Source organism: Podarcis vaucheri (genome assembly GCF_965113315.1).
Source record: "Podarcis vaucheri genome assembly, chromosome: 15".
NCBI lineage: Eukaryota > Metazoa > Chordata > Lepidosauria > Squamata > Lacertidae > Podarcis > Podarcis vaucheri.
Window position 1 is genome coordinate 8,964,531 of NC_138753.1, and position 19,013 is coordinate 8,983,543.

General features: G+C 45.8%; 1 protein-coding gene across 1 annotated transcript in view; it reads left to right on the plus strand.

The window, feature by feature from the left end:
* The window catches only part of KSR1 (kinase suppressor of ras 1), a 110,443-nt gene extending 94,040 nt beyond the window's left edge, over positions 1-16,403 (plus strand). Inside the window, 9 exon segments of the mRNA XM_082201330.1 lie at positions 103-151; positions 2,266-2,651; positions 3,605-3,701; positions 4,599-4,732; positions 5,604-5,735; positions 6,091-6,226; positions 7,152-7,285; positions 11,584-13,779; positions 14,309-16,403. Of these exon segments, the coding sequence (XP_082057456.1) occupies positions 103-151; positions 2,266-2,651; positions 3,605-3,701; positions 4,599-4,732; positions 5,604-5,735; positions 6,091-6,226; positions 7,152-7,285; positions 11,584-11,662 (1,147 nt within the window). The 3' untranslated portion in view covers positions 11,663-13,779; positions 14,309-16,403.
* Positions 16,404-19,013: the final 2,610 nt, after the last annotated feature.

A 19,013-nucleotide genomic window follows, 5' to 3' on the forward strand; every position in this document is an offset into this window, starting at 1 on the left:
CTACCTGAACCTCAGTCATTGGGCCATCATAACTCTCAATCGTTTGTGCCATCTTGCATTGTCAACTCAACTCTCTCGTTTCCCTTTTTCTCTGTCAAATAGTGCTGATGAGCACCTAGAGACGGACGGGGTTGAAGAACGTGACGTGGAGGTAAGTTTCCATTTGTTGAGGGTTTTTTTGAGGAGTGAAATTATTAATTCGTATAGCTGGGGTCGCCAACCTTTGTGGACCCTGCAACCGAGCGCACACAGAGCAGCCTATTCTGTTGGCTACACTGGAATGTTTCTGTTGTGGGGGTGCCCCTCTGGAGCCTCAGTCTCGGGAGGTAAAGGCCTTTCCCCGAAACACTTATACAAGAAGGTCGGGTTCAAGGTGCGGTCTTGTCTCTACAAGCCAAGGTCACGCACAGTCAGTCTTGGCCCAAAACATGACCCAGAGGCTAGGTCAGGCCACAGTGCAAGGTTGATTAGCCCAGAGTGTTCAGGCAAGGTGCAACTCAGCAAGGCAGTGGAATCAGGAACAAGGAGTCAGAGACTTAGGCGAGTGCCTGGTCCATCCCAGTGCCTCTATACAAATCTGTGGTGCAACCACATTTGAAATACTGTTTACAGTTCTGCTTGCCTCACATGAAAAAGGATATTGTGGAGATGGAAAAGGTTCAGAAAAGGTTCAAAATTATCATTTCATTTTTAATTTGTATACCGCCTCTCTATATTACTGTACACAAGGCGTTTTTTACAGCAACAACATAAACAACAAAGAACACATAATGAATCCAAAAACAAAACATAACTTTAAAATAGAACGGCTTAGATCAAATAAAGTTATATTCAGTAATCTATTAGAATATAATAGTACACAATAAAATTAACTCCCAAAACATCAGCAAATAATTAAACAGAAATTCGCCTTTAACCATTGCAATAAGTAATTAGTAAACTGTGAGAAATAAAAATAACTGCAAGTCACAATGCATAAAATACCACAATACATACAAAATCATGTAAAAGGGTCAAAATGAGAAACAAAGGTTCACAACTTATGAAATCATTTAATTATATAAGGGGGTGGAGAAACTCACTGATGAGGAAAGGTGGTAGAAACTGGGACTTTTTAGTTAAGAGACAAAGCGAGTAAGAGGTGACATGATAGCATATAAAATGAGGTCATACGTTTTCTATTACTGGGGAATGATCAGGCGCTCACCAAGTTAGTGGCTAAATATCTCTATTTGGTTTTTTGTCATCGAAATACACTGCAGACGTCTGATCTCCCTGGAGACCTAGAGATATGACGATAGACTGCTCTGCCTCCTTTCTTTTAGCAAAAGTTTTGTGCCACTGGGGAAGTGGTAATTCTGTATTGATTTGCTTTGGATGTTTGTATGTGATGCCAATAAAAGGTCTGATGAAAATATATATATATAATGATTCAAGGCAAGGAGAGAGCGAACAGAGGAAAGTTCTTCCCCACCCTCTCCCACAATGCTAGAACTGAATTCAAGATAAACATTTGGGACAAACAAAAGAAGGGACTTATCTTCCACTATTAAACTATTGAATTTGCTTCCACAAAAGGCAGCGGTAGTCATCAATGTTCCTGCCAACCTAGCAGTTCGAAAGCACGTCAAAGTGCAAGTAGATAAATAGGAACCGCTCCGGCAGGAAGGTAAACGGCGTTTCCGTGCACTGCTCTGGTTCGCCAGAAGCGGCTTAGTCCTGCTGGCCACATGACCCGGAAGCTGTACGCCAGCTCCCTCGGTCAATAAAGCGAGATGAGCGCCGCAACCCCAGAGTCGGCCACGACTGGACCTAATAGTCAGGGGTCCCTTTACCTTTAGTCATTAATGTGAATACATTAAAAGAGGATCACACAATTTTTCGTAGGATAAGACTATTCGTGGCCGCTAACCAACATGGTTATACTCTTCTTCCACTGCCAGAGGTTGCATGCTTCTGAATTCTAGTTTCTGGAAACCACAGGAGGGAAGAGTTGATCAGGTCTGGCTTGCAGGCCTTGCAGACATCTGGCCACTGTGAGAACAGGATGCTAGACCAGATGAGCCATTGGCCTCATCCTGCAGGGGTCTTCTTATGTTCTTAATGCAAGGTGTTAGGGGGTGTGCGTGTGTCCAAGGGTATTGGAGATTTAGCCATGCTGAAGTGGGGCGATCCAAATGGTTGCCACCACAAGGCCTGGGGAGGGAGGATGTGGCAGGCCAGGACTCGGCATCTGATATTCCCATCACCCATTTCTTTCCCAAGCATGTGGAAGACCAAGAACAGAACAAATCGGAAGCCGAGGATGATGAAGATGAGGTTGACGACCTGCCGAAGCGGCGAGACCGCTGGCGGCGAGGGGTGATGTCCCGGAATGTCAGCCAGACCAGCGTCTACCTGCAGGAATGGGACATCCCCTTTGAGCAGATCAAGCTGGGCGACCCCATTGGCCAAGGGCGGTGGGGCAAGGTCTACCGGGGGAAATGGCACGGGGAGGTGGCCATCCGGTTGCTGGAAATCGATGGGAACAATCAGGACCACCTGAAACTGTTCAAGAAGGAGGTGATGAACTACAGACAAACCAGACATGAGAATGTGGTGCTTTTCATGGGGGCCTGCATGAACCCCCCTCACCTAGCAATCATTACTAGGTAAGCATCTTGATTTTTAAAGTTATTATTATTATTATTATTTTGGCACTTAGAAAGAAGTTAGATCTGCTAGGGTTTTGTTAGTTCAACAGTTCCAAACTGCATATCGAAGGTGTGGCTGCCGGCCTCATCTTTTTACTTTCCAAAGTGTCCCATCTAAAGTTTATCCTAAAAGAATAATATTGAGCAATAAGCAATAACTTTGTAAGCCACCATTAACCGAACAATCCACAAATTTAATGAATTGGAAGAAGAGGTGAATAATCCTCTAAAACCCGAGGATGCGTGTGATGAGCCTAATGAAATTGCATAGAGGAATTTCAGAACTGCTATTGCATTTCTGAGGGGAGCATTGCTTTATCTCTGATGAGAATCTTACAGAATTTTCATGGGAACATCTTTTACATTTTTTTAAAAAAACAAGTTTTCAGTTTGTGCTGGTGTTGTGTACTGGTGCTCTGTTGATTATATTGCATGCTCCTTTGAGTTACTTGTTTGAATGTGTGTTGTTGTTGTTTTAAAAAAGATATAATTTGGTGTAGTTTTGATATTTGGTCGCCTCTTTTTATTATGAGCTGCTCTGTGAGCTTGCTATTAGGTGGAATAACAATTTTAAAATACGAATCAGTGCATTGTTTGTTCGAAAAACAATATCTGGAGATCCTCAGTTATGCTTTTGACCAAGGTTGCAAACCAGCCCCTAACCTCGGTTGCAATCACTGGTTTGAAGACAACCACATTTAGTTCTGACAGTTATCATGCTCCATCATTTATACCCTTGGACTCTTCTTACCCGCCTACCTATGGATCTGTAGCTTTTTTCAGCCTGGGTATGTGCCTGTTTGTGATGGGATAGTATGAAGTGGGCATAACCATTCCTTATATCATTTACTCATCACAAGACAGTTCTGATTTTTCTTCTTAACTCAATTGTCTGCCCACATCTGCCTTAGCTTCTGCAAAGGAAGAACGCTTCATTCGTTTGTAAGGGATCCCAAGATATCTTTGGATATTAACAAGACCAGGCAGATCGCCCAGGAGATCATTAAGGTAAGAAGCATTTGCATGAGATTATTAAGGTAATATGTAAGGCTACCTGAGGTAGGGATGTGGAAAAGATGAATTGGGGGCTGGAGCCGATGGTGGGTGGAGCCACTGCTCTGCCTTTCTGCCCCGCCTCTTCTGTTTCTCTTGTAAACATTTGAACAGGGATGGAGAACATCTGTGTGTCTCCAGATGTTCTCCCATCCACCCCAGCCAGCATGGTCAATGGTAGTGGATCATGGGAGCAACACCTGAAGGCCACCGGTTGCCCATCCGGGATCTAAAACATTGACTGTCAATACTGATTTTGGCAGTGGTACTTAGAGGTTAGGTTTCTCTTTCAGGGGCTCAGGCAAGGACATCTTTAAATACAGTGGTGACTCAGGTTGCGAACGTGGTCTGTGCAGGATGCATGTTTGCAACCCGCAGCGTTCGCAACCCACATCTGCGCACACACGGGTTGCGATTCAGTGCTTCTGCGCATGCGCGGCTGCCGAAACCCGGAAGTAACCCTTTCCGGTACTTCCGGGTTTCAGCAGTCCGCAACCCAAAAAAACGCAACCTGAAGTGGCTGTAACCCGAGGTATGACTGTAACTGGCTTTCTTTTGTCCACAAATGGCTGATATAAACTGCATAGGGCAACAAAGCTAGTGATATTTGCTGTGGGCTAGTAACTTGGGGAGATTCAATTCAAGGCTGTGCTATTCCACCATACCATAGGAGCCCACGCTGTCCCCTTCTACAATATGGGTGACAGGTGCATGCAAGATGAGCAGAAAGAGAAGGAAATGTTATATAAAGCAGGAGGGGTCTAGGAGTGGACACAGCAGGGGCTTGACCAGGTAGCACGCCAAGGAATGCAGATCTGCCTGCAAAAAGGCTAACACACTGATGTTTTCCAGGGCATGGGGTATCTCCACGCAAAAGGGATTGTGCATAAAGATCTCAAGTCGAAGAACGTTTTCTATGAAAACGGAAAAGTTGTGATCACAGACTTTGGTCTGTTCGGGATTTCTGGTGTGGTTCAGGAGGGAAGGTAAGTTTTTTTTTGCTGCCTCTTTCTCCATTCGCTTCTATGTGAACCAGGAATTGAACGTTGGAGCTTCTACCACTGAGTTATGGCGCATATAAAAGCCCCACCCACCCCCACATTTCATCCTATTTATTTATCTTGTTCCACTGAGTTATCCCCTCCTTTGAGTTCCCAAGTTGTGTTGGCCTTGTGGAGTACTGGCTTGGGTCCAATGCTAGGCCCGCTCAGGGTAGACCTGCCAAAGCGAACCGACATGGGTTCGCTCGTTTTAATGGGTCTGCACCACACCAGCGGCAAGACAGGAGCAGTAGCCAGGTAAAGCCAAAGAAGGTAAAGCTTTTGTTGCCATCTTCCTGCTTTGCTTTGCTGCTGCGTCCCCCTGAAGGGAGAGGAGAGATGCCAGGGTCATCTCTGGATGACCCACCCACTACTGATTTGTAACATTGGCCTTGACCCCAGATTTCTGGGTGGGGTGGAAAGGTTAAATAGGGGGTGGGAATGCTGGTTTGATGGGGGTGATTTTTGGACTAGAGGGAGGTTGAGGTTTTGCTTATTTGCTAATTGGGGGGTTATAGTATTGCTTTGCTTATTGTTTTGAGTATTGTAAATGTTGTTCGCTACTGGCATGTCCCTGTCCCCCCCCCCGTCCCCCCGCTGCATGGATGCTATATGAAATATTCATGTATTATATGATGCACACCCCTTTTCCCTATAGTATTGTGTATTGCATACCTTTTTTCATTTTGTTATAAGGAACTTGGAAACCTTTGGGTGACAAGTGACTAATAAGTTTAATGAATGAAATGAAATGCTCTGAGTAGAACTTTGCTGGGTACACCACCAAGTCCAGTAACGCTCCCCTTTCTGACACCAGGCGCGAGAACGAGCTGAAACTGCCCCACGACTGGCTGTGCTACCTGGCTCCAGAGATCGTGCGCGAGATGGCTCCAGGGAAGGATGAGGATAAGCTCCCGTTTTCCAAGGCAGCTGACGTCTATGCTTTTGGGTAAGTGTGAGAACATCAGTAAACGCCGATTGGTTAAAAAGGAGAAATGTCGTATTGCAAAGGCCTGCCTAAACACTCCAGTTTTCCAAAGACACACCCGAAAGAAGGGAGGGATGGTTCCCGCTGAACTTCAACTGGCAGGGAGTTCCGCAGGGCAGGATGTTCTTGGTGACGTGTCTTTCATTGGGCCCTGACAGTGATAGACTTTTGGCTCTCAATTTTCAGTTCTTAGTAACTTTTCAGTTTAAGTGAGAATACCGTAAGATCTTGGGGACATAATGCTTGGAGGAAGGGCAGAGATGTACATTGATGGGTTTCCTGTTTTAACTTTTCAAAACCTCTCTTTGCCTCTCAGGACCGTTTGGTATGAGCTCCAAGCCAGAGAGTGGCCCTTTAAGAGCCAGCCAGCTGAGGCGTTGATCTGGCAGATTGGGAGTGGCGAAGGCATGAAGCAAGTCCTCTCCACAAGCAGCTTGGGGAAAGAAGTTGGAGTAAGTGGACAGGGGATTCTTCCATTGGCAGCTGTGCTTAGTACATCAACCGCCCGGGGCCGGCCCAAGCGTTAGGCAGAGTGACAGGATCTCAGATGCTGGAAAGGGGGATAGCGGTGCTGTGTTCAGAGGACAGGCCTGTCTCATGCCTCCTTAGCTAGCCCGCCATGTGCTGGAGGATGCTATCCAGCCTCCATTGTGGGAGAAGCACCATCTTGTCCTTTGCTTCAGTCCCCAAAATGTCTTGGTCCGGTGGTGTGGGATGATGGGAGTTGTAGTTCAACAACACAGGAAACTGCCTTATACCGAGTCAGACTATTGGCCCATCTGAGTTGATATTGTCTACCATGGCTATAATTCATTGGCTCTCCAGAGTTTCAGGCAGGATTGAACCTGGGTGCTCTATCACTAAGCTATGGTCCTTCCCAAACAACTGGAGGGCTATAGGTTTCCCACACCTGCTACACACCTGTCTTCTGACTGCATCCCTGTGCAGGACCAAGCCTCAAGTAGCTGGGAACAGCCTAGGCACCCGCAATCTCGTTGCTCCAGAAGCCGAGATGGTAGCTAAAAAGTACTCCCTTATCACAATAATCCATGAAAGCAACCCCAAAGGATCCTGGGAGCTGTAGTTAAGTGTGCTGAGAGTTGCTAGGAGACTCCCATTCCAGTCACAGTTCCCAGAATTCCCTGGGAAGGTGGCTGGATTGTTAAACTACTCTGGGAAATCGTAGCTCGTTGAAGGAAACTCAATTGCTTCTGTAACTCTGGAGCCAGGATTGAAGCTTAAAACTCCTTGCACCTTCCTTGTTATAACAACCCTCGAAAGCTGCTTTTCAAAAACATGCCTCGCTTTGCCAAATGCCCTTTCAAGCTGAAGTCAGTAACACAGCTGCCTGTTAAAAATATAATGCTGTCTTTTTAGGAAATTCTCTCTGCGTGTTGGTCTTTCGACGTTGGTGAGCGTCCCAGCTTCACTCTCTTGATGGAAATGCTTGAAAAACTGCCAAAACTCAACCGGAGGCTCTCTCATCCGGGACATTTCTGGAAATCAGCCGAGTACGTATTGCCCTGTGTCCACTTGCCTCTAAGCTGCTTCTGGAAATCGCAGTTGATTATGCTGGTTGGGGACCCAATATTTGCAACGGGGTGAAAGCTTCTGTAGGTTCATGCATATCTGCATTTAACACACTAACACTGCAGGCCCATGTGTCTTTAGTGTGCCCACCGGTGCGTCACAAAGTTGTACATGGTACAGCTTGTACATGGTAAACCGTGGTTTGCAGGGAGAGCTAACAAGGCGGCCTCCAAAAATTGTTGAACTCCAATTCCCATCGCATCTGGCCTTTGCCCCTGCTGGCTGGGGCTGATGGGAAATGTAGTCCAACTTTTTTAGAGGGTGCCATTTTGGCTCCCTCTGCAAGCCATGGTTTACTGTGTTTGAACTGATCTCCCTTGGCATGGCTGCGCATGTGACATAAATGTAAAGTGCACAACTTCCCACAAATAATTCTGGGAAGTGTAGTTTGTTAAGGCTGCTGGGAATCATAGTTCTCTGAGGGGCAAATGACAGGTCCCAGGATTCTTTGGGGGAAGTCACTTGCTTTAAATCTATGGTGTGTACACGGCCAGAGTCCTGCCCACTGCTAAGAAGAATGGGTCCTAACTTCTCGCTCCCTCTGCGAGATAGACTCTTTGTTAGGTTACCAGCTGCCCCTCCTGAGTTCACTTGTGGGTTCAGAGGGGCATATACGTGTGTGGTAATTCAGCACACACCTAGGCACAAAGGTCTTGCTTTCAAACAGCTACACCTCCCCTGCCCCCAACCAGGCTATCTACAGAGAAATGGGGGGAAAGAATTAAGGCTCCCGACAGTAAACGCGCTGCTCCAATCTCTGCTTAAAGATACAAGCATCATTCTGCTGTGTGCTGGGATCACAGGAAGCCGGCTTATACTGAGTCAGAGCCTGAGTCCATCTTGCTCAGCATTTTCTGCACTGGCTGGCAGCTCTCAAGGGTCTCACGCAGGGGACATTCCCAGCCCTACCCGGGTGCGAAGCAGATCCTGTACCGCAGAGCCCTTCAAAGCTAAGCTCTGCTGTATGGCTGAGTTTTTAACGGTGAACTAACGCTCCTTCTCTTGTCTTTCTCCCTTTCCCTTTCACCTCCTTCCTTATAGGATGTAGCTACTGCTGCAATAGTTGGGTTCTGCCTTGCATGCTTCCTTGTCTCCTAACCCACTCAGCAACCTGGACAGCTGCTCTAAATGTGTGCACGCAAGCACACACACAAAACCACACATGCTGCCGGTTTTTAACCCTTGGATGCCCCTGCTGCTTCTACAAATTCCTTTTTCCCGCCTCGTCTCTTGGTGTGGGCTGCTGTAACTCGAAATAACCATTCCTGTCTGCAAGAACTGTGGCGTTCTACTAACACCTGGTCCAGATTAACCCTTCTTCCGAAGTGTTTTCAGCGGCTGCAGCACTTGTCACCTCGCCTCTTCCTGTCCCGGGATTCTTCTCCTTCCTCTATAGACTTGCCCCCAGCGGTTATTTCTCTGAACTTTTACCAACCTGCATCTCAAGCAAGTTTGTAAGCAAACACCCAAACCAACCAAGCAGTGTTGCGTGCTTCTCCTGTTTGGTGGGGTGAGAGGGGCTTTAAGGAAATTAATAAATCCATCTGTGCATTTTTGGGGCTAGCCAGCAGCAGCAGATTTGCAAACTGCTCTCAAGTCTGTTAAGTTACAGCTTTAGTTGGGATAATTCTTGATGTGCATATTTCCCTCTCCTTCCCCACTAGAGATGGGTTAGAAACAAGAGCGTTTTCAATCCGTTAATTGTTTAATCGGTTAAATCTGTGTAAATTCACGCAGGAGCAAAGCTAGCCGTCTTGAAGCCTGTAACTGTTTTTCTTCCTGTTTATTTATCATTTCGATCTGCCTCTCGCCTTTCTGGCTTTTCTGAGAGAAGGCAGTTTTTAACAAGTTATTTGTATTAAAAAATAATGAAAAATAAATAAGGACTTAAATAAAAACAACAACCCGCTGCCTGGTTAATCTTCTCCGGGCAGTTTTTAACTATGACCAACTTAACTGACTAAATTAATGTCAGTACAGTAGCTCCTAGTTCATTAAAAAAATAACCCTAATCCCATTTGTGTGTTTGAGGCAGCGTTTAACAGGGGCCAGCATTGTGGGGCATGCTTTTGCTTGTGTTTCTGCTTCTCGCTTGTCCCTTCAAGGTGTAGCAGTGGGAAATCTGACTTAAGAGCAAAATTCAGAGGGGCATCTCACCCATGACATTTTTCCTCCCCAGAGATGAGCTCAAGGGCAAGAAAGCCAGTGATCCACTAAAAATTTGATTCCATTTCCACTTGCAAGCAGAGCTACCTAATTTGCACTTTGGGAAACAATAGGCAAACTGAATCTCAGCTTCCTTTTGAAATCTACGCATCCTTGCTCTCCAGCACCCCTGCCCAAACCCCTTTTGAGTGAGTTCTCCTTCTCAGGAGACCATGGCTGAACTCTCCTTGGATTTGGAGGTGAGTCTGGTTCAGTTGACTTCCTGCCTCAGGAGGCTGTGGACGCTCCTTCCTTGGAGGTTTTCAAGCAGAGGTTGCATAGCCATCTGTCATGGATGCTTTCGCTGAGATTCCTGCGTTGTTGGACTAGATCAGTGTTTCCCAACCTTGGGCCTCCAGCTGTTTTTTGAACTACAATTCCCATCATCCCTGACCACTGGTCTTGCTAGCTAGGGATGATGGGAGTTGTAGTCCAAAAACAGCTGGAGACCCAAGGTTGGGAAACACTGGACTAGATGACTCTTGGGTCCCTTCCAACTCTACAATTCCATGATTTGGCAGAGGAAATTCCCCTGCTAGTCCTTTTCTAGGCAGGAGAGTATGGCCCCAGCTTTGTAGTAGCAGAGCCAGTGAACTTTCTGCTTTTCTCCTCAAGAAGGGTGGTCCGAAAGGGACAAGTAGGGTGGGGGATCTTGTCCAATCTTCAGTGCTTTACAGATTTTCATTGGACCTGGGTAGGGAACTAGCAGACCCTAAGATGTTGCTGAACTACACCCCCCCCCCCCTTATCCTGAGCTAGCTGCAGTGATGGGAGACAAGTGTGCAGCAACATCTGGAGGGCAGGAGAGCTTCCTTCAGGTTTGTGTCCAAGTAAACTAGTGTGGAGGTGGAGCAATTTAGGGAAGCCAAATTTGACAGCAATGTGTCTTGAGCCAGCCCCAAAATATGTTACTTTATATATATTACAAAATATGTTATATATATGTTATATAACAAAATATGTTATATATGTTACAAAATATGCACACAGACTGGGTCAGAAACATGGTGCATGCAGACTTTTCCTGATCAACATGGCGCAGCAAGAGAAACACTTTGCAAGTGACGCTGCGTGTATGCCTGTAAAATAGGTCGTGCCCCTCTCCAATGAGATATATTTCCATATCAGCAGAATGTCATAGGTGAGGTGCCTCCCAAAAAAATCTTCTCCCTAAGAAGCTTCCTTAAATAGTTATCCTTTATTAGGCATAGCAAACCACACATTATCAAACAAGACACCAAATAAAAATTGTGCAAAATATGAGCTCAACATAACAAGGTTTGTCCCGGTCAGATCTTTAACTCCAGAGCAAATCAATTTGCATAAATAATACACTACTGAATTCTTGATCAATTAAGAACCACTAATTCTCTTTATAATGACCCAGTCTTTCTACATGGACAGCACTCAAAAATTCAGCCACTATTAAAGTAATTTGATCATTCCTGTCCGAAAGCAGGTCCTGAACCATTGGTGGTAAAGAAATCAGCCTATTGAGTTGTTAGGCCTCTAATAATTGTCTTCTGGCATAAATGCCAAAATCACAAGAAAAGAAAATATGCTCCAAAGTATCAGGTTCCTGTTTACTACATTTGCAGAGACGCTCTGATTCTGGGAGAGCTAAATATCTTCCTCTCACTATCATTGAGGGAAACATATTAAATCTGGCTAATATAAACAGCCTGCACAATTCATGATTCTTCAGATTTGTCATGTATCCCTTTTGAAAATCTCTACACAAAGGGAGATTTAAATAGAGAGGAGAGCAAGTGCTGTGCTTTGCAACCTCAAGAATGGAGAGAACTCTCTTTTCTGTAAGAAAGAAGCTTCCTTGAGTTGTACAGTTTCTTCTGTTTTCCTCCCAGACCACTTCAGTGTTTTGCTCTCTTGTGTTAGTACATGGAACCAATTAGCTCATCATCAGCACTTGTTGTTTTTGTACAAGGTCTCAAAGTGAAACTGCTTAATTTCCCTTTTTTCCCACCCTCCCTTTACCCTCCACCTTCCTCTTCAGCATTAACAGTAGCAAAGTTGCCATCCGGTTCGAGCGATTTGCCCTGGGAGATTTGGAATCCAGTAATCAAAAGATATAGCTTGTTGTGTGTTCATGGTTCTCTCTTCATTTCCACCCTCCGGAAAAAAAAAGTATATATCTGTGTCACTCACACACCTGGAAGTGGATCATCGGAGTCCTCTGCAAAGTTTCCCAAATAATTGAAGGGCCATGGGGAGACGCGGTCCCCCCCCCCGGCCCCCAACGAGATTTCATTTTGACTTGTTACTTTTGCTTCTGACATCTCGAGTCAGCATCTTCTTTACTTTAAAAATGTTTACATTCTGATGGACTGTTGTTGTCTTCCCCTTGTGTGAATTATATTTTTCATGGTTAATAATAAATGTGATAAAAGGTTTTTTAATCTTAAAAAACAACAACCCATTTCCCCTCTCCCTAAATGTTCAACTGGCACTGTTAAAAACAACCTGACTATGAATCTTGGTTTCATCTGTGAAGCAGCAAAGGTTTTCTGTTTCGCCCTGTGGAAATGTTCGATCCGTTCAAAATGAAGTTTGCACACACACCCTTGGGGCATGTATACATGCAAAGTGTGAACTGGTTCGGAACTGGTTCAGCCGCCTCAGCTTGCACCCAGAGAACAGTTGCTAGGAACAGTTGCTTTTGTGAAGGTGTGCGGAAGGAAATCCCATATTCCCTTTTGAGAAATACACTTTCCTAGCCTAATTTGAGAATGATAGCAGAGGCAGAGTTTGGAAGTGGTTTAAATTTGTGTAGACAATCCCATTGTTTTTGTTTTAAAAAAATAAGCTTAGAGGCTGCTGAAGCAACGTGGGATAGATGCTATATATTTCTGGGGGATCTTCAAGTGTGAAATGTTTGTTGCATTCAACGCTGTTTAAATGCAGCGTCAAAACCTGTTTGCTTTCCAGTAGGCGTGGATTCTCCAGAAATATAATGGCATCGGGTGATTGGCAGGTGGGTGGACCTATTGAAACTGCCCCATGAAGGGGTCGGTGGTTTTGAATCTGGCCTGCTGGACAAGAGTCGTGTGTCCCCCCTCTGCTCCCCTTGCATAGAGGGTAGTAGGTGATCATTTTTTACAGCAAGCTTCCTACCTCATGGTTTTTGGGGAAGGTTTGGGGTTGTGTTTTTTTTGAGGTATGTAGGTGGTATCTAAAGAGCTGGAGACACTAGAAGGGAACTGAATAGGACTTTTTTCTTTAGGGAGCTGTCACTTTCTGCACAGCTGCTTGTGTCTCCCCCAATAACCACTATTTCTAACCCTTTGAGGCAGAGCTGGTCATTCTGTGGAACTCCATGTGTTTTTGGGTTTCTGGTGTGTACAAGGGGGTTATGGTCAGATTTTTTGTGGGGGGCGGAGAGAGGGCACTTGTTCCAGTGATGCTCTGATGCTTTGTGTAAGCTGGATGTGGGGAGCCCTTAGCACTCCAGATGTTTCTGAACTACAGCTCCCATCAGCCCCAGTAAGCCCAACGGACAGGAGTGATGGGAATTGTAGTCCAGCAAAACCTGGAGGGCCTGTGTACACCTGGTGTAAAGGAGACACACTTTCTCATTCCACTCCTCCCAAAGGATCCCAGATGAGGAATGATAAGGAGGGTTGCTGGAGACTGTGCGGGGAGCGGGACCGAGTTATGTCTGTCTGCTGAGGGAAATCTCAAAAGTTTTTAAAAGTGGTAATTTATTAATGCTGCTGTTGCCCTCTTCCAAAAAAGCAGGGTCTACCCAAGAAGAATCCCCACTAATGGCTCCAATAAGTGCTCAGCCTTTTTTATTATTATTAAGAGCAATTTCCAAAATATGTAGGCCAAGGTATGGTAGTGGGTTAGCCTTCAGGGTTGGTGGCACAAGCACTGTCCAATAGGTCCTTTGTGGCAGGGTAAAGAAATCTCGCAACACAGTTGTTTGTCTTGGTGGTCCACCAGTCCTGCCATTTTCTTAGAAGACTGTGAAGAAGGGGGGGGGGCTCTTTTGAGGCTTTTTCTGTGTGGTGATAACTTGTTTGGGGTTCATCCTGAACCGTTGACCGCACTCCCAAGTGTTGGAGACGGAAGCCTATTTCTGTGGGATAGAACAGTTTTTGTCTTTTTAAAGAAGACAGACTGAAGGCAGAACATCTTATTGGAAGAGAGCTTAAATGTGCTACCTTGACACTGAAAGTACTTTAGAGCAGTGTTTCCCAACTGGTGTTCCGCGGCACACTAGTGTGCCGTGAGACACCGGCTGGTGTGCCGTGGGAGGGAGGCGGGCGAGTCGGGCGGCGAGAGGCGGCGGCGGCGAGGATCCGCGGCGAGCCGGGGGCGGCTCCGCGGTGGTGGTGCCGAGCGGCGGGGCAGCGCGCGCAAAAGGGAGGAGCGCGAGACAGCGGAGGAGGAGGAGGCCGGCATGTCCGGGCAGCAGCAGCAACAGCAGCAGCAGCAACTCCCGGCGACGGCTCCTCCTCCGCCCGCTATCGCCGCCACCACCACAACAGCCCCCGCCGCCTCAGCTGCCGCCGTCCCTCAGTCCCTCGCTCTGCTGCCTCCTCCCACCCCGGCAAGGGGAAGGGAAAAAACGTTCACTTTTGTGCGTCCCTCCCGGCGTGACGCTGCGCGCTGACGTCACGGGGCGGGGCTTTAATGGTGGTGTGCCGCGAGATTTTTTTCCGGTAAACAGGTGTGCCGTTGCCCAAAAACGTTTGGGAAACACTGCTTTAGAGAAGTACCTTTTTTTGAGGGGGGGCGGAGAGAGAAGAGGTGTTTCTGGTTACTGCGATGCAGTGAAAAGGCCACACCTGCCCAATACATTTACGCAGTTGTGGCTTCCCCCAAAGAATCCTGGGAACTGTAGTTGGTTTAGGGTCCCATTTTCCCCTCACACAGCTACAGTTTCCATCCCTCATGTCCTTTAATGTTGCTCTGTACACATTCTCTGCACATAGGAAGTTAGCATTTCAGGGGGAAAGAGTTCTAACCTTGCCATGTTCAGTTTTTTTTATGAGCAGGGATTTTTGTATCTGTGGTGTGAATGAGCATTCAACCACCACAAGAGACGGATGTGTCCCAGACACAGGTCAAACACTGAAAGCTGCAGTTCTGGTGGAAAGTGCAAGTTGTTTCGTGTAAGCCACGTAATATCCGCAGTGTAACTGACAGGCCCAATTTTGGCTTCTTTATCAGTCCTTTCCTCTGTATAGTTAATGCTGTGTACCCCTCAGTGCACCAGGTCCTTGGATTATAATACAGTGCACCCCTTTGGTTGCCTTTTCTAATGAAGAGAGATCCGCTCATGCTTGCAGGAAAGAAGAGTTGGTTTCAACTTGCCTGGGGTTCAAACACTTTCCACCAACAGGAAGTCTTACCCTAAGGATTCTTACTAAATTATTTTAATTCCTGTTGCTCTGGGGAACTGTAAACCCCCTCCCAGCATTGCATTCTCAGTTAGGATCATTCTCAGTTTGGCACACCTGAAATTAATAAAACTGCAAAGGAAGAGGTAGCAATTCAACATGCATCAAACAACTCCCTGAGTGCCCAAGAGCAGGGCATGATGGGAATATCTCTCTTTATTCCCAGCATCTGGGAATGTATTTGCCTAACTAGGGGTAACTAGCCTGTGGCCTTGCAGGTGTCGCTGGACCTCAGCTCCTATTTGCTCCAGCCAACTTGGCCAATAGAGATGATTTCAGTCTGGAGTTCAGCAACATCTGATTGCCCAAAGATCAGCCATCCCTCGAGAGAGAAAGAGAGACTTATCTTTATAGTCATTCATAGCTCTATTCTCCATAAATCTGGCCTAACCCTACAGCTATTTAAGCTTTAAAACGTGTGATCGTTTCCAGACTGAGGGCCACATTTCCTCCTTTACAACTTTCTGAGGGCCGCATGCCAGCAGTGGGCAGGGCCAGAGGCAAACGTGGGCGAGCCAATGATTGCACAGTAGGCTAATTTCAGCATGCTGACACACCCCTTTCTGTCCTCCATTCAGACAAGCATGCATTGTCAGTGTTCAAGGATATGTTGGAGCCAGGCTCAAATCCTTGGGGAGCGAAGCAGGGCAAGTGAAAGGCATGAACCAACACTGTTTACATTGCTGTAAATCCAGAGTCACTCCACTAAACCCAGGCGGAAGGCAGGGTGGTGGCAGGGAATGAATGGAGTCCTTTCAGCTGTGGCTGTATTTTACCCACTTACCCTAGAGTAAGCCCAGTTGAATTTGATGAGACTTTTAAGAGGAAACAGAAGGAATTGCATTGTACAGCATTGCAGCAGGAGCATTGGACGGGGGTGGGAGGAAGGGATCTCTGCCCCAGTTCGTTCCTAATTATTTGTGGGTTTTCCTTTTTGTGGTGATTGTAAGCAAGTGAATTAGCACTGTGAGGCCGTATCTTTTTTTTCTTTTTCTTTTTGGTGAACCGCAGCTGCACATTAAGGGTCCCGCCCTCCTCAACCGCAACTTTGACGGTGTATGTAAAATGAAGTCTGTAATATTGGTGAAAATGGATGTGTGTTTGGGGGTTTTTTTCTCCCCCTTTTCAAATGTATTGTAAACTTTGTACAGTAAATATATTATAAATATATATATAAATATATAAATATATTTTCTATCAACTTGAGTTTGGTCTTCCAGAATGGCTATTAATTTAATTTTAAAAGAAATGGTTAGTATTAACAGAGAGCTCTGAGTTTAGTCTGTGCAACTGTTTAAAAAGAGAAAGAAAGAAAAGAAAAGAAAAGAAAAGAAGTACATTCTATGCTAATGAAATTCTGGATATTTTAGAGTTCTTTTAAGTGAATAAAACTTTGCTCTGGATGAAACACCTGAAGTTGTGTGGTTGTGTATGTGTGTGTTGTTTTTTTAAAAAATATTGTCCGCCTGTCATCTATTCTTGTTTTGAAAGTAAAAAAGAAATGTCCTCAAGGGTCATCTTGTACAACCTCAAATCTGCTACTGCAGCATCTTTTTTGGTGGCTACTTGGGCTTTGCTTAAAATCCTGTAACGAGGTCTCACTACTTTCCAAGGTGACCTGTTTCACTGTCAAACAGCCCATTTTTTATGCCCCCTCCAATGTTGTTGGACTCCTCTTCCCTGTCCACTGAGCTTTCTTGGGTTCATGATTGCTTAGAGCAGGGGTCAGCAAAAGTTTTCAGCAGGGGGCCGGTCCACTGACCCTCAGACCTTGTGGGGGGCCGGACTATATTTTGAAAAAGAAAGAAAGAATGAACTCCTATGCCCCACAAATAACCCAGAGATGCATTTTAAATAAAAGGACACATTCTACTCATGTAAAAACACGCTGATTCCCAGACTGTCCGTGGGCCGGATTGAGAAGGCAATTGGGCCGGATCCAGCCCCCGGGCCTCAGTTTGCCTACCCATGGCTTAGAATAAGAATAAGAATATCTTTATTGTCATTGCCCCCTTCGGGGACAACGAAATTACTTGACTGCTCCATAAAAACACTAATTAAACAATACAATATAATACAGCAAGGGAGATTAGATGACTTTCAAAGTCCGGGCTTCCCATTCAGGGCCGAGATCGCTCTGGAGAAGAAGCTGTTCTTAAGACGACTCGTTCTTGTCTTCATCGACCTGTATCTCCGTCCCGACGGCAAGAGCTCGAAGAGACAGTGACCAGGATGCAATGGATCTTTTACTATGTCCAGTGCCTTCCTATGGCACCTTGTGGCATAAATCTGCTCTAAGGTGGAGAGTGGGCAGCCAACAATGCTCTCTACTGCCTTAACAACCCTGCACAACCCCATCCTGTCCTGGGCAGTACAGCTTCCGTACCACACACATAAGCCATAAGTGAGCACGCTCTCAATGGCACAGTGATAGAAGGCAAGCAGGTTAGGGAAAACACTCTTCCATCACTTTCAGAGCCATTCCAGTGGTTCAATGGAAACTCTTGTGAACTGTAAACAGAACACCCTGCAGTGACTCGTCAGGCTTGTACAAGGAAAACCGGCATTTAAAGTTTTGCTGCTTTAAAAGAAAAACTCCAAACTGCTGGCAAACCCTATCAAGCAGAGAGTCAATAACAGAAGAGCTCTGCTTCTCAAGGACATAATGGGCACTTATAGTACAAAGAAAAGAAGTGCATGTTATATGTATTCAACTTTGTGCACTTCAACCCCCCTCTCTCCCTGGTGCAATTAATGACTATTCAAATAAACCACTTACCACAACTTTTATGAGGCTCATAAACAGATTCTAAATAAACCCATTGAGCTGGAAGAGGTGCAAAGAGCCATTAAAAATCTAAAATGCTATAAGGCACTGCGCATTGACTGGCTTACAGGGTGTTCCACAAACAATTCAGCAATGTGTGATGTACACACTTAATGGCACTATTTAATGAAATCCTAGATGGGAATAACAGTGCTCCCCAAAATGGGGAAACCTGATTTAGTGTAATCCTCCTGCCCAATTAGCCTTTGTCTGGAAAGTTTGGAAAGCTCTGTGTTACACAGTTTAGCAAAAACAATGGTCATCTTCAAGCAGTAGCCTTTTAAAGTGGATTTGTGATAGAGTTGGACAACCCAGAATCAAGGGCATGGCTCTCTTTACCTATTTCTCCAAGATTGCTCATGGGACTTGAAAAATCCTTTCCTGTTTAACACATTGAAGGTGTGGTGCAGCAGATGTGAAAAAGTTCCTGCACCAATTTTTTTACACCTGAAAAATAGGAAAAACATGTCAGAAATTTTCCTGACTTATGGCAAGCCTAGTTTGTTGGCTTTAAGTGGGATTAGGCAGACTCTCGGAGACGCCTGTCAGCGGTTGCTAGCTAAATGGAACATCCATGTTTAGGGGCAGTGTCCTTCCAAATGCCAGTGGTCTGGGGACACACAGAATACGGCTATGGCCTTCCTGCCCTGCTTCGGGGCATCCCAGAATCTTCTGCTTGACCCATTGTTGAAAACTGGACGCAGGACTAGATTGGACAGACCTCTAGGCTGTTCCAGCATTTAGATGAGCAGGCAAGAGCCAAAATGCATACCTGAGAGAAGGTGCTTAGTAATCTTAATCATGTTTGCCATCTGTATGAATCACTGCTGCAAATAAGATAGCCTGAGGCCACATGAACACTTTGGGATGTTTATACAAAATGCTTACGGAGCAGCAATAAGAAGCCGGTAAGTTACACTCTTCCACGGGTGGCGCTGTGTTCTAAACCACTGAGCCCCTTGGGCTTGCCGATCAGAAGATTGGCGGTTTGAATCCCCAGGATGGAGTGAGCTCCCGTTGCTCAGTCCCAGCTCCTGCCAACCTAGCAGTTCAAAAGCACGTCAAAGTGCAAGTAGATAAATAGGTACCGCTCCGGCGGGAAGGTAAACAGTGTTTCCGTGCGCTGCTCTGGTTTGCCAGAAGCGGCTTTGTCATGCTGGCCACATGACCCAGAAAAAATGTCTGTGGACA